This window comes from Oncorhynchus nerka, linkage group LG18 (genome assembly GCF_034236695.1).
Source record: "Oncorhynchus nerka isolate Pitt River linkage group LG18, Oner_Uvic_2.0, whole genome shotgun sequence".
Lineage (NCBI taxonomy): Eukaryota > Metazoa > Chordata > Actinopteri > Salmoniformes > Salmonidae > Oncorhynchus > Oncorhynchus nerka.
Genome location: NC_088413.1, coordinates 32,056,240 through 32,070,820, shown reverse-complemented (window position 1 = coordinate 32,070,820; position 14,581 = coordinate 32,056,240). Strand labels below are relative to the sequence as shown.

General features: G+C 42.4%; 1 protein-coding gene across 1 annotated transcript; it reads left to right on the top strand.

The window, feature by feature from the left end:
* Positions 1-10,023: 10,023 nt before the first annotated feature.
* Positions 10,024-13,800, top strand: LOC135561869 (gastrula zinc finger protein 5-1-like). Its single transcript, XM_065004007.1, has 3 exons — positions 10,024-10,484; positions 10,957-11,087; positions 11,282-13,800. Exons 1-3 carry the CDS (start codon positions 10,196-10,198, stop codon positions 12,422-12,424), a joined length of 1,563 nt encoding a protein of 520 aa, XP_064860079.1. The 5' UTR covers positions 10,024-10,195; the 3' UTR covers positions 12,425-13,800.
* The last annotated feature ends 781 nt before the right edge of the window (positions 13,801-14,581 follow it).

Sequence of the window (14,581 nt, the reverse complement as noted above, 5' to 3'; positions counted from 1 at the left end):
GATAAATGCGAATCCGACCATCTCCCCTGGTGAGACAAAACCGCGACTCATCAGTGAAGAGCACCAGTCCTGTCTGGTCCAGCGACGGTGGGTTTGTGCCCATAGACGACGTTGTTGCCGGTGATGTCTGGAGAGGACCTGCCTTACAACAGGCCTACAAGCCCTCAGTCCAGCCTCTCTCAGCCTATTGTGGACAATCTGAGCACTGCTGGAGGGATTGTGCGTTCCTGGTGTAACTCGGGCAGTTGTTGTTGCCATCCTGTACCTGTCCAGCAGGTGTGATGTTCGGATGTACCGATCCTTTGCAGGTGTTGTTACACGTGGTCTGCCACTGCGAGGATGATCAGCTGTCCGTCCCGTCTCCCTGAAGCGCTGTCTTAGGCATCTCACAGTACGGACATTGCAATTTATTGCCCTGGCCACATCTGCAGTCCTCATGCCTCCTTGCAGCATGCCTAAGGCACGTTCACGCAGATGAGCAGGGATCCTGGACATCTTTCTTTTGGTGTATTTCAGAGTCAGTAGAAAGGCCTCTTTAGTGTCCTAAGTTTTCATAACTGTGACCTTAATTGCCTACCGTCTGTAAGCTGTTAGTGTCTTAACAACCATTCCACAGGTGCATGTTCATTAATGGTTTATGGTTCATTGAACAAGCATAGGAAACAATGAAGATCTGTGACGTTATTTGGATTTTTACAAATTATCTTTGAAAGACAGGGTCCTGAAAAAGGGACGTTTCTTTTTTTGCTGAGTTTAGATTCATTAAGCCTTAATCTATGGATTTCACATGACTGGTTTCTACATGACCAAGAGTGAAACGGTCTGAATTTAAAAACAAACAATCTGACAAATCTCTGAATTTATGAATGACCCTCTGACACCCTGGAGGCAATTTACAAACGGGGGAAGGCGTCTCGCGATAGTACCCTACCAGTCTAACATCAACTTGCTATCACTGAGATGGGAGGGGTGGAAATATTTGAGGTGTCCTAAAAAATGTGTGCCAAACTGCCAATTAAGGCTGGCTGTGGCATCGATTTAGCCAGCACAGTAGCCTAGTCAGTGGCATATCAGTGTTGTATTAAATGCGATGCCCATTGAATGAAAGGTGACTGGGAAGCCTGTTTAGGAACATCAATTTATAAAAATAAAAAAAAGACTGCATCTTCCACTTCCTCTGTTGGACCTACGGTAACTGTCAACAACTCCTACTGTGGCGCTATAGCCCTCCCAAGTCACTGGGTAGTAAGTAGGAGTTACACTTAAATCAGATATTTGTTTGTGCTCCTCTATAAACCTGCTAGCGAATGCAGCAGTGGCAGAGATTTGTAAACTCGTAGACGACGACTATGTGTGTTTCGTTTGGTGTTTCGTTTGGAAATGTCTCAAAGCCAGAAAGAAAACAAGGCATTGCGGAGGAAACTACTGGAACTGAAGGTGGCACAAGAGCGCGTCCTCGACAGTCGCCCAGTAGCGTCAAGATCCTCGACCGATACAGAGGAATGGCAAGAGGTACATTTTGAAGCTGCTGGGCCTTTCGCCAGTCATATATACAGTAGCTCAGTGCCAGAACACAGGAGCTTTGTGAAGCCAGCGGGACACAATACATGGAGATGACCAACCAATCACTGTTGATGAGGGGAGTAGAACCTCAACCCAGCACATTATCGGGATAGAGGTTAGTTGAATAATGTTGCATAAAAAATGTGTTACTTTTGTAATCAAATGTGGCCTGTTTATTTCAGAAAGGCTCCACTCAGCTATTCACTTGCTTGCATCCCAATTTATCTGCCATAGGGGATCTTGTTGTGAGACTTCCCTATGACATTGTTATCCAATTCTACTCATGTACCGATAATAACCTCCTCTATTCTTGTGCCAGTCTGTAGATGCAGAGGCTGCAGGTCCTGGAGTCAAGCAGGAGAAGACTGAAGGAGAGGTGGAACCACGGCGAAGCAGAGACATCCAGACTCGATTCACATGGCCACGTCCTTTTCGATCAGGTACTCAACCGATAGAGCTAAAGCCCAGGTAGCCTTTAACACTGCACACAATCCCAACAACACACAAAACAATGGCTAGAGGTCAAGACTAACCACCTGAGGTTGGTGGCAGCTGCTTCTATCACCTATGGTGTCATTGGGTCACAACGTGAGTGGCTGAGTGTTCAGACACAAGCTGTACGCCTGCCCCACTTATGGGAAGCGCTTTGTTGAGGTGAACTATGTGAAGATGCACCAGACCGTTCACACAAAGGAGAGGCCCTTCCAGGGCAAACTTTGTTAGAAGAGCTTTTACTTCCTGACTAATCTTATCAGACATAGGAATGTCCACAATGGGTAAAAATCATAGCAGTGTGGCTTGAGATGTACACAGGGGATATCTGGGCAACATTCTTTATCTGGCAAATTAAACTTCTCATGTGAAGTGTCTTGGGCAGGGAATAAAATTAATACCTGCCAAATGTGGGTAGATTTAGGTATTGCCTGGTAAGAATGTCTATTTCACTAGCCACGTGGGTGGGTGGTCAATTTGCAGGGCTCTACAGTGTGAGCATTACATTCGCATTTGGAAATAAAAATAAGAGTAACAAGTCAAGTATGAGCACATGTGAAAGTTGTGATTTATAACAGAGAAATGCTGCAGTAGCTGTTTTCAAAGTACTTCTGCCATTTTGTTTCATAGCTGCTAATCGCAAAAATAAATACGAATCTATATCTGATAAGGGAATTTCTATTTTTAAAGTAATGACTAAAGGATTCCACCCTGAAATCATATAATTGTATGAAATGTGTTAGTAGTCATAATTCCATAATATGTGTGACTAGACCATTGTGTTGCTGTGTAGTGGTGTGAGAGTTGAGAGAACAAACAGGGAAGAGATTCCTTCCAAGGTCCCTCTTATCTGGGGAGGAAAGGAATGGCGAGAAACTGCCAAGGCTGGTAGAAAAGTGATAAACCTGTCTGTGTGTGTGTGTATATGTGTGTGTTGAGGGGGTTATAAACACTTCAAAGTTTGGGTGAATTTAGAGCTCTCTGAATAAAGAACCAACCTTTTGCAGAAATCTGTGACTTTGCCTAATTCTTATTAACCCTAGCTTTACAACCTAGGGGGAATTGGTCAAAGCTATAGTGATTGTTATCATCATTGGGATTGAAAATTCTCGTGACAGCTTGGTCCTTTCGAGCCGGATCTCAATACCTCTTTCTGTCGTCCCATGGGACACCGAAACCGTGCACGGGCAGATGAAATATCCGTAGATTAAAGACCTTGCCCCATTCTGAGGGTTCTTTACAGGCCTGTGGCGAACTGGTACACGACAGAAACGGTGACGAGATCCAACCTACATTGAAATCTCAGCTGCAAGGATAAGGTCAGTAATCTTTATTCATTAGTTTGGGGTTAAATTCTAAATGTACTAGATTAAATTCCTATAGAGCATTGGTCAAGATAAATGTGAGGGAGAATTTTAACTGTAAAAATAACAGTAAGTAAGATTTGTATCGGGTATACCGTCCATATAATCTAATGTAGAGAAAGTTTAAAACAAAAGTATCAACTACCCTGAGTCATTTCAGACCCACATTTACTTACTCTACATTTCTTACTGGGATCTGTAATACAGTGCCGCCAACACTAACATAGTTAGCACTGTATTACAGATCCCAGTAAGAAATGTAGAGTAAGTAAATTTGGGTCTGAAATGACTCAGGGTAGTTGAGGCCATGACCAAAATAAACCTAGTAAATTACATTAGTCTAAGACCAACGGGAGTAAGTGAGATTAAGTATAATAACAGTAGAAAGTAAAAGCACATACATAGGAGGTAGAGATACATACAGAAATAATTATTTCAGATTTTAAAAAGCACACACAGAAGTTTTCAATGAAGATAAGAAGATAATTACTTGGGTCTAAGATAGATATATTAATCCGTCGAAAGTCATAAGAAACAACGGAAAAATAGGCTGTTAACCAGGGCCTTACAACCCCTGGGAAATAGCTTATTGAACTTAAGAGTTCTGGTGTTGTATACGTGTTAGACCTAATAATCTATCAAAAGTCATAAAAATTATTATTCTAAGATCCTAGGAGAGATCAACGGGAGGCATTTATCAACATAGAAAGTAAAAGCACATACATATAAATTGTGAGATTAAGGATCATAACAGATTATAGAAACACACACACACATTGTGAGAATAAGCATAATAACAACAATAGTAATTGAATAAACATGGGTGGCAAATCCTCAAAGAAGGTTCCAGAATTAACCGGAGATGAGGGATATATGGAATCTAAAGATAAAAGGAACATTTATTTTGGCCCAAAATGGAGAAAGAAGTACGAATTTGATGGAGGTCAAGATGTAAAAAAAGCTAGAATTAATGATAAAACAGATACATAAGACGTGTGTGTGTGTATAATCAGGGGAACAGCAGGTCGAAGGTTTGGATACAGCCAGGGTGTGGCTGTCAGAGGCCCGGAAAAGAGTAGAAGGTAATAATAAAAGGGCAAGTGAAAAGCAGGAAGAGCCAAGTAGGATTAGAGAGAGAGAGTAAAGTATTCAGGAAGAAACAATGAAAGATAAATTGAGAACAAGAGAAAGATATGAACACGAACAGAGAGAGCAAGCCATAGCCAGAAAGAGGAAAGAAGAGCCAGAACCAAGAGAGTCTAACCTTAAAAAGCGATTAGCACCATATGATAAGCCAGGACTGAGGGACGTTCAATCAGATTGGGAGGAGGATCAGTGTCCTCTGATAGAGCTTCCTAATCCTAGGGCAGGCGAAGCTGATCAATTGGATACCTTACAAGTGTATCGACCCTGGACTCAGAGATATGTAGCAAGAGCAGTTGAGGGAATAGTACATCCAAAAACAGGAATAGAAAGGTTTAGGAGAGATATGGAGGGACTGACGGAGAGTTTTAAACTAAATACAGGAGAATTGGAAAGGGCTTTCCGACAGATAGTGGGGAAAGACTGGGCAGCAGTGAGGGGAGCCTGGGTTCCAGGGCACAGAGGAGAACCGGTTTTACCATGGGCAGGAGATGGGGCTTATGCAAAGATACGTGAGTGTAAACAAGGGGCTGGGGAAACTGTTAGCCAATATTTAGAGACACTGAGAGATGTGTTCAATGCTAACAGTGGACTGGTAGATCCTAGACAGGGAGACGACGGACCTTACCACCAACAGTTAAAAATAGCCTTCTTGAGTGGTATGAAGCCTGAAATTTGCCAGATCTTAAAAAAGATTCCGATAGGGTGGGGAATAGCCACATTGGCCGAAGAGGTATGCTATACACCATGAGCAGAATGGCAAGGAAAAGAAAAGTAAGAAAGAACAGACAGGAGCAGAATATTTGATCGCCACTCTTGGGGAAATTGCAGGAAAGAGCAGGAATGATTTTAAAGAGAAAGGGGGAATCAGGGAGAGTAGAAAATGGACAGAAAGTGCTACAACTGCGATAAAACAGGCCACATGGCAGAGGATTGTAAGGCCCCACCAAGGAACAGTAGACGGGGACAGTTTAGGGATAGACAGAAAAGGGAATGTAGGCAATGAGAGAGCGAGAGGAGTAGTAGGAGCAAAGGCAAGAACAAGGAGAAAAAGGTCAGGCGCCCACAGCCAGACTCAGAGGAGGAATAGAAAAGAAAGAAGCAGAGCATCTAATAGTAACTCTTGGGGTAATTGTAGACCAGCATAAGGGAGGATTCAAGGGTAGGAAACCTGGGAAAGACAGTGGTAAATGGACCGGGAGCGGTTGGAAATGTTTTAATTGTGATAAAACTGGCCATTTCGCTAGAGACTGCAAGGCACCCTGTTCCAGCTGTCATAAACCAGGGCATCTTTCCCGAAATTGTAAGACCAAAGGGAAAGGCAGGAGAGAAGATAAGGGGACATACAGAAAGATAGAGAGAAACAGAGCGACAGAGACAACGAGAGCAAGAGTAATGAGAATCATTGCCGGAGTAATGCTTGGACCTTTAAATTAGGGCTATTTTCTGGGAATTGTCTAGGTAGTATGTGCCTGATTTTACGACTACAGACAATTATAAATAGGGTTATTTGCGGGGAGTTTGTCATTTCAATAGCTTTGGTTCAGTGGTAGAATTCTTGCCTGCCACATGGGAGGCTCGGGTTTGTTTCCCGGCCTATGCACCAATTGACTAAAATCTGGGTTTCTGTTTGTAATTCAACTATTGGTATGTTTTGCCTGGAAAGATATGGTCGTTAGTGAAGGTTTAAGATATAAACTGAACATTTTAATAGCTTGTTTAGTTTAAATTGAAAGACTAATTCATTCAAAATAATAGCGAGGCGATTTCGATGTAATATGTTGTCTGTTGCCTAAATGGTCTGCTGAAATAACATATTGAGAATGGAGTCGTATTTAAATAACTGAATCAAAGAAGGGACAGTTACCTAAATCTAATGAATTCTAATGATAAGCGGATAGGTAATTACGATATTTCGGTGGGCACAACTGTGTTTTGTTATTCTAAAGGGTTGACTGATCTATTTTATAAATTTGGCAATTTACTCTTATGCTGATGAGACAGCATCAACTTTTTAAAGGTTTGATATTTGTTAAACAACAGGATTCTTTCTTCCCAGGATAAATGTATCTAAGGGTAGCGCATGTTCAATTAAGTACATATACACATTGAGGAAGTTTAAAACTAATGATTGGAGGGAGTACAATGGAATTATCATTATTATTAGGTGTTGTTTGTAGTTAACTTTTGGGTTTCTGAATCGGTGTAGTATAATGAATGCTGACCAAGTGTTTGTGTTTTTTCTGGGAAAATTAGTGTTTCATTGTCTCTCTTTGGAATGTTTCCTGGGGCTATAATCTTGGAGAGAGTGAATGAGATAGAGGCCGTGAACTACCAGGTTGAAAGGGCCTGGCAAATTTTTGTTTGTTATTACCTTAGGTTTTATAAATACCCAAACAAAATACATAGTGTATAACTATTTGTTAGTATTTATTTTATTTTAAATAGTGTTTGATTCGTGTGTACTATTTCTTTTGGGTTTGGTGAAGTTTCCATTTCTCTTAGTGTCAAGGTCTCTTAAAGGGGCACGCACACACATGGAATTTTAGAAGTTTTTATTTTCTGAGTTTTAATTATATATGTGAATTATTTTGATAAAGGAATGTTCTGAACACCTGGGATATAACATGTAGAAAATGTTTGACGGTTTTTCTTTAATTTGTCTAATATAGTAAGAAACACTTCTTATAATGAATTGTGTGTGTGTGTGTGTGTGTAGAGGGGGTTATAAAGACTGTTCAAATTTTGGTTGACTTTAGAGCTCTCTGAATAAAGAACCAACCTTTTGCCGAAATCTGTGACTTTGCCTAATTCTTATTAACCCTAGCTTTACTCTAAAGTCTACAAAGTGAGACTTTGTCCTCGTGTTTTGCTCACAATGTGGGTTGTTTTTCAATGTTAGTTTGAATCTGCTGCTTTAACTGATAGCGAAGAGATGCTGTCAACTACTAGTCAGATCCAAAATCAGACACCACTCGAGTGGCCCTGTAACCACGGTAACCGCCCACTGTTAAAGTGCCAGCTGAACATTTTGGTTAATAAGACTCGGGTTACAAAAAAGTTAATAAAATTGAGCAATATATACCCACTAATACATTTTTTTGTTTAGAATCATTAAGCACGGTCATCTGTTATACCAGGACGTGTACTGCGAGCATGCGCTGACCAACTGGCAAGTGTCTTCACTGACATTTTCAACCTCTCCCTGTCCAAATCTGTAATACCGACATGTTTTAAGCAAACTACCATAATCCCTGTGCCCAAGAAGACAGAGGTAACCTGCCTAAATGACTACTGACCCGTAGCACTCATGTCTGTAGCCATGAAGTGCTTTGAATGGCTCACATCAACACCATTATCCCAAAAACCCTAGACGCACTCCAATTTGCATACCGCCGTAACAGATCCACAGATGATGCAATCTCTATTGCACTCCACAGTGCCCTTTCCCACCTGGAAAAAAGGAACACCTATGTGAGAATGCTATTCATTGACTACAGATAAGCGTTCAACACCATAGTGCCCTCAAAGCTCATCAATAAGCTAAGTACCTTGGGACTAAACACCTGCCTCTGAAATTGGATCCTGGACTTCCTGACGGGCCGCCCCCAGGTGGTAAGGTTAGGTAACAACACATCCGCCGTGCTAATCCTCAACACAGGGGCCTCTCAGCAGTGCGTGCTCAGTCCCCACCTGTACTCTCTGTCCACTCATGACTGCACGGCCAGGCACGACTCCAACACCATCATTAAGTTTGTCAATGACACAACAGTGGTAGGCCTGATCACTGACAATGATGAGACAGCCTATAGGGAGGAGGTCAGAGACCTGGCCGTGTGGTGCCAGGACAACAACCTCTCCCTCAACGTGATCAAGACAAAGGAGATGATTGTGGACTACAGGAAAAAGAGGACCGAGAACGCCCCCATTCTCATCGACCGGGCTGTAGGGGAGCAGGTTGAGCGCTTCAAGTCCCTTGGTGTCCACATCACCTGCGACCTGGCCAAGATAAACTAAAGCAGTACGACACAAACAACAACAGAGTTACACATGGAATAAACAAACATACAGTCAATAACACAATAGAGAAAAGGCTATATGCAATATGCAATAAATAGGCCATAGTGGTGAAATAATTACAATTTAGCAATTAAACACTGGAGTGATAGATGTGCAGAAGATGAATAAGCAAGTAGAGACACTGGGGTGCAAAGGAGCAAAAAAAAAAAAAAACGTATGGGGATGAGGTATTAGCTATGTATAGGTGCAGTGATCTGTGAGCTGCTCTGACAGCTGGTGCTTAAAGTTAGTGAGGGAGATATGGGTCTCCAGCTTCAGTGATTTTTGCAATTCGTTCCAGTCATTGGCAGCAGAGAACTGGAAGGAAAGGCAGCCAAAGGAGGAATTGGCTTTGGGGGTGACCAGTGAATTATAACTGCTGGAGCGCATGCTACGGGTGGGTGCTGCTATGGTGACCAGTGAGCTGAGATAATGCGGGGCTTTGCCTAGCAAAGACGGCAGCATTCCAATCTTTGGGGATCTCAGACGATACAAAAGAAAGGTTGAACAGGCTAGTAAAAGGGGTTGCAACAATTTCAGATGATAATTTTAGAAAGAGAGGGTCCAGATCGTCTAGCCCTGCTGATTTGTAGGGGTCCAAATTTTGCAGCTCTTTCAGAACATCAGCTATCTGGATTTGGGTGAAGGAGAAATGGGGGAGGCTTGGGCAAACTGCTGTGGGGGGGTGCAGGGCTTTTGACCAGGGTAGGGGTTGCCAGGTGGAAAGTATGGCCAGCCGTAGAAAAATGCTTATTGAAATTCTCAATTATTGTGGCTTTGTAGATTGTGACAGTGTTTCCTAGCCTCAGTGCAGTGGGCAACTGGGACGAGGTGCTCTTATTTTCCATGGACTTTACAGTGTCCCAGAACTTTTTGGAGTTCGTGCTGCAGGATGCTAATTTCTGTTTGAAAAAGCTAGCCTTTGCTTTCCTAACAGCCTGTGTATATTGGTTCCTAACTTCCCTGAAAAGTTACATATCGCGGGGGCTATTTGATGCTAATGCCGTACTCCACAGGATGTTTTTGTGCTGGTCAAGGGCAGTCAGGTAAAGAGTGAACCTGGATGATGAGTTAAGTGTGAGTAGTAGGCCTAGGCCAATACATAGTGATACAAATATGTGCTTCACTCAAGGTTGGCTTCTTCTTAGCATTCATTGCCATGGTTATCAACTGCACCGCAGAATTGGAATGTTAAAAAAAACAACACCGTTGGCCTGGTGTAGGATCAGTTAGGGTCAAATTAGTGGAATGGGGTGTTGGTATATAGGTGTAGGGTTAGTTGGTGGTGCAATGTTTTCCTTTATTTTTGTTTAACAAAATGTTACGTGATCGACCACACACTAGGTGGCGGCATGCACAAACAAAATGTGTGAACGCCATGACACCAAAGAATAAGAAGTAAACGGACGTGAACAGTGAGTTTCCACGTTAGTGTTTTTATAGTCGTTATTTAGACGTTTATTAACACACTGGAAATCAAAATATGACGAATTTAACTGCACAGAATCACATACTTAATTCGCGTTGGAGACAGGACTTGATATTATATAGATAACGATAACTAGCTGCTAACAATGACTAACTGTAACGTTATGGTTTTTCACACTCAAATAGCCTCCATCATGGAGGTGCTAGCTAGTGCAGCCGTGGCAGATGTATGTAAACTTGTAGACGACGACTATGCAGTGTTTCGTTTGGAAATAACTCAAAGCCAGAAAGAAAACAGGGCATTGCGGAGGAAACTACAGCTACTAGAATTGAAGGTGGCACGGGAGCGTGCAGAGAGGACAATGCAACAGCGCGTCGTCACCACTCGTCCCAGAATTGTCAAGATTCCGGACCGATACAAAGAAATGGCAAGAGGTACATTTAGCATTGGGCCGAGACAACCCCTCTGCGCATGTGTGTCTTTTGGCGCGTTAACCAGAAATGGGTCTGTTTTTGGGGTCGGATGCAATAATTCCCTTAATTACTTAGCCATCTTGCACAAAGACTATCATATTCTAAACATATTGATTTACTGCATTTCCTATTATTTACTCATTGAAAACAATATGATGCATGGAACAAAATCGATCAATAAATAATATATTGTAATGAAACAGCACGGAGCAGGTCTCGAACCTTCGAGCCCGAGATCCGGCGATGCAGTCCCTGGTTCGAATCCAGGCTGCATCCCATCTGGCCGTAATTGGGAGTCCCATAGGGCGGCGCACAATTGGCCCAGCATCGTCCGGGTTTGGCCGGGGTATGCTATCATTGTAAAGAAGAATTTGTTCTTAACTGACTTGCCTAGTTAAATAAAGGTTACATTTCCCCCCAATCATTTTCTCAGGTGAAGGACATCTCACTGGAGGCCACAGGAGCTTTGTGAAGCCAGTGGGAGACAATACATGGACAGATGACCAACCAATCACTGTTGATGAGGGGAGTGGAACCTCAACCCAGTATGTTATTGTGATAGAGGTTAGTGTAATCGTGTTACATCAGAATTACAGTACATCAAATGTGTCCCGTTTATTTCAGACAGGTCTGCTATTCACTTGCTTACATGTACATACTTATTAATCTGCCAAGGTTGAGCTTGTGCGACTTCCCTATGACATTGTTATCCTATTCAACTCATGTACCGGTAATAACCTCCTCTCTTAATGTGTAAGTCTGCAGATGCCAAGGCTGCAGGTCCTGGGGTGAGAGGAGTGGACCCACAGCACAGCAGAGACATCCAGACTGGTGCGGCTGTAGCAATGGAGGACCCCGCCACCACCCCAGCGCAGCCCAGCTCCCGACACAGCATCACGGAGGTCAGTGGAACGCGGAATGCCATCCTTAGGTCAGAGTCAGAGACTTTAACTGTGACACAAAGGCTTTTACACAAAGGATCTGACGACAGGTCAGACACAGATAGACTGGGCTGTCCTCCTGCTCCCGGCTCAGAGTATTTACTTTACGGTAACCGAAGCCTGGTTAATTCCCATCGGGACTCAGGTTATGCGTTAGAAACTGGCAATGATCAATCTGGTTCTTACGCTATAGAGATGGACCCTGGCAACATATCCTTAGATTTAGAGACACATGCTGATCCGTCTAGAGGGGACTGGAACCGATACAGTAGTAGTGTATACTCTGAAGGGTGCATAGATAAGAAAGGGGAAGGTCTGGTCGCAGATGAATTGAATGTGAAAGTGGAGGGCGACGTTCCTCCCACATGGAATGCAGCTTGTGCAGGACTCTCACAGGGCAGAGATTTCTTAGATTACAGTTTAGAGACTAATCTAAATGTTGTGACCCACTCACCTTTACACGTGCTCAGGGATCGTGACCCAGTGTCCACGTCGATTGCGCCTTGCGATTTACAAGGTCGTGTCCTTTTCGATCAGGTATTGAACTCAAACGACAGGGCTAGAGCCCAGACTCAGGGAGGGGGAGCCACATTAGGCAATAGTAAAGAGAAACGGTTCCTCTGCATGTTCTGTAGCAAAGGCTTCAGCTGCACCCAGAAGGTAGAGATCCACCAGAGGATCCACACAGGGGTGAAACCCTTCAGCTGTACCCAGTGTCACATGCGCTTTGCCCAGGCTGGCCACCTGAAGAGGCACCAGAGGGTCCACACAGGGGTGAAACCCTTCAGCTGTACCCAGTGTCAAATGCGCTTCGCTCAGGCTGGTGACCTGAAGAGGCACCAGAGAGTCCACTCAGGGGAGAAACCCTTCAGCTGCCAGATGTGTGAGAAGAGATTCTCCCGCCAGCACCAGCTGAAGATGCACCTGAAGGTCCACACAGGAGAGAGGGCATTCCCCTGAAGGCATATATAGATTTGTGTTTAATATTTGAATATTATATTGCATCCAAACATTGTGTAATAAGGCATACATATATATGCGTGGAGTCATGTAGTAACCCAAAAAGTGTTAAACAAATCCAAATATATTTTATATTTGAGATTCTTCAAAGTAGCCACCCTTTGCCTTTGACAGCTTTGCACACTCTTGGCATTCTCTCAACCAGCTTCACCTGGAATGCTTTTCCAAAAGTCTTGAAGGATTTCCCACATGTGCTGAGCACTTGTTGGCTGCTTTTCCTTCACTCTGCAGTCTAACTCATCCCAAACAATCTTAACTGGGTTGAGGTCGGGTGATTGTGGAGACCAGGTTATCTGATGAAGCACTCCATCACTCTCCTTCTTCGTCAAATAGCCCTTACACAGCCTGGAGGTGTGTTGGGTCATTCTCCTGTTGAAAAACAAATTATAGTTCACACCAGATGGGATGGCGTATCGCTGCAGAATGCTGTGGTAGCCATGCTGGTTAAGTGTGCCTTGAATTAAAAAATAAATCATATAGTGTCACCAGCAAAGCACCATCACACCACCACCTCCATGCTTCACGGTGGGAACTACACATGCGGAGATCATCCATTCATCGACTCTGCGTCTCACAAAGACACGGCAGTTAAAACCAAAAGTCAATTTTACTTGGTCTTTTACCAAATAGGGCTATCTTCTGTATACCACCCCTACCTGGTCACAACACAACTGATTGGCTCAAATGCATTAAGGAAAGAAATTTCACAAATTAACTTAACAAGCACACCTGTTAATTGAAATGCATTCCATGTGACATCATGAAGCTGGTTGAGAGAATGCAAAGCTGTTGAAGGCAAAGGATGGCTACTTTGAAGAATCTCAAATACAAAATATATTTGGATTTGTTTAACACTTTTTTTGGTTACTACATGATTCCATGTGTTACTTCATAGTTCATGTCTTCACTATTATTCTACAATGTAGAAAATAGTAAAAATAAAGAAACCCTGGAATGAGTAGGTGTCCAAACTTTTGACTGGTACTGTATGTATGTATGCATTTACTTATATTTGTTGTGTTATACAGGGCGCATTTGAAAAAGAGACCTAGGTCTCTGTCCTTCCTGTAAAAATAAAGGTTAAATTTAAAAAAAATAAGACAACGTATAGAAAATTGGTTTCCGCTTTAAATGACAATCAGCTTGTAAAAGCTTCATAAATGTGCTACAAATCTATTACCATATGTCATGCTTCATAAAGGGTTCATAAATGTGGCATAACTGTGACAACCACCAATGTCATGTGACATTAACGCCCTAACATGCTTTATTAAGGGTGTCATAATCACCGCTTAATAAAGGCCTTATAAATCATATTATATTGAGGCTTCACAAATCATTTAACCCTGTCATGCATCTTGCTAATTAATTGGACATTGCAAAGGTAATACATTGGGTTCGATTTCCAGGACCACCCATATGTAAAATGTATTCATGCACGACTAAGTCGCTTTGAAAAAAAGCATCTGCTAAATTTTACATAATATATTCCACTAAAACATTTCTAGGATGGCACAACCTCTTTCCCTATTGGGTGCATAGTCAATATTGGACCTGTTCCCAACCCTTTCTTTTTTTATACCAAATTCCGTTTTGTTTTTTTCTTCTTCCAGGTTTGGGATTAAGCCAAATTCAGGTTTCTCAGTTTTCACTTTTTTGAAAAAAAAAAAAAACTGGATTATCGGTGTTCACAACTATGCTTAAACCACATCAGGGGATGATTTAAGGTCTGGGAAAATCTAAGTAACTTTATTTTTGTGTAGTTGCCGTTTATTTCAGTGAGCATGCCCTGCACTATTGTTTGGTTAGCAGGTGTTCTGTAGTGCAGTAAGTGCGCACATGTGATAAGATTCGACCACCAATGGAATGAGTGGAGTAAAAGGCCAGCAACACTCAATGTTATTCAGAAATGACACCATTTAGAGCATTCGGAAATTTCAGACCCCTTGACTTTCTCCACATTACAGCCTTAATGGATAAAATGTTTTTCCTCATCAATCTACAAACAATACCCCATAATGACAAAGCGCAAACAGGTTGTTTTTTTTTAAATCCAAATTTATTACAATTAAAAAACAGATACCTTATTTACATTAG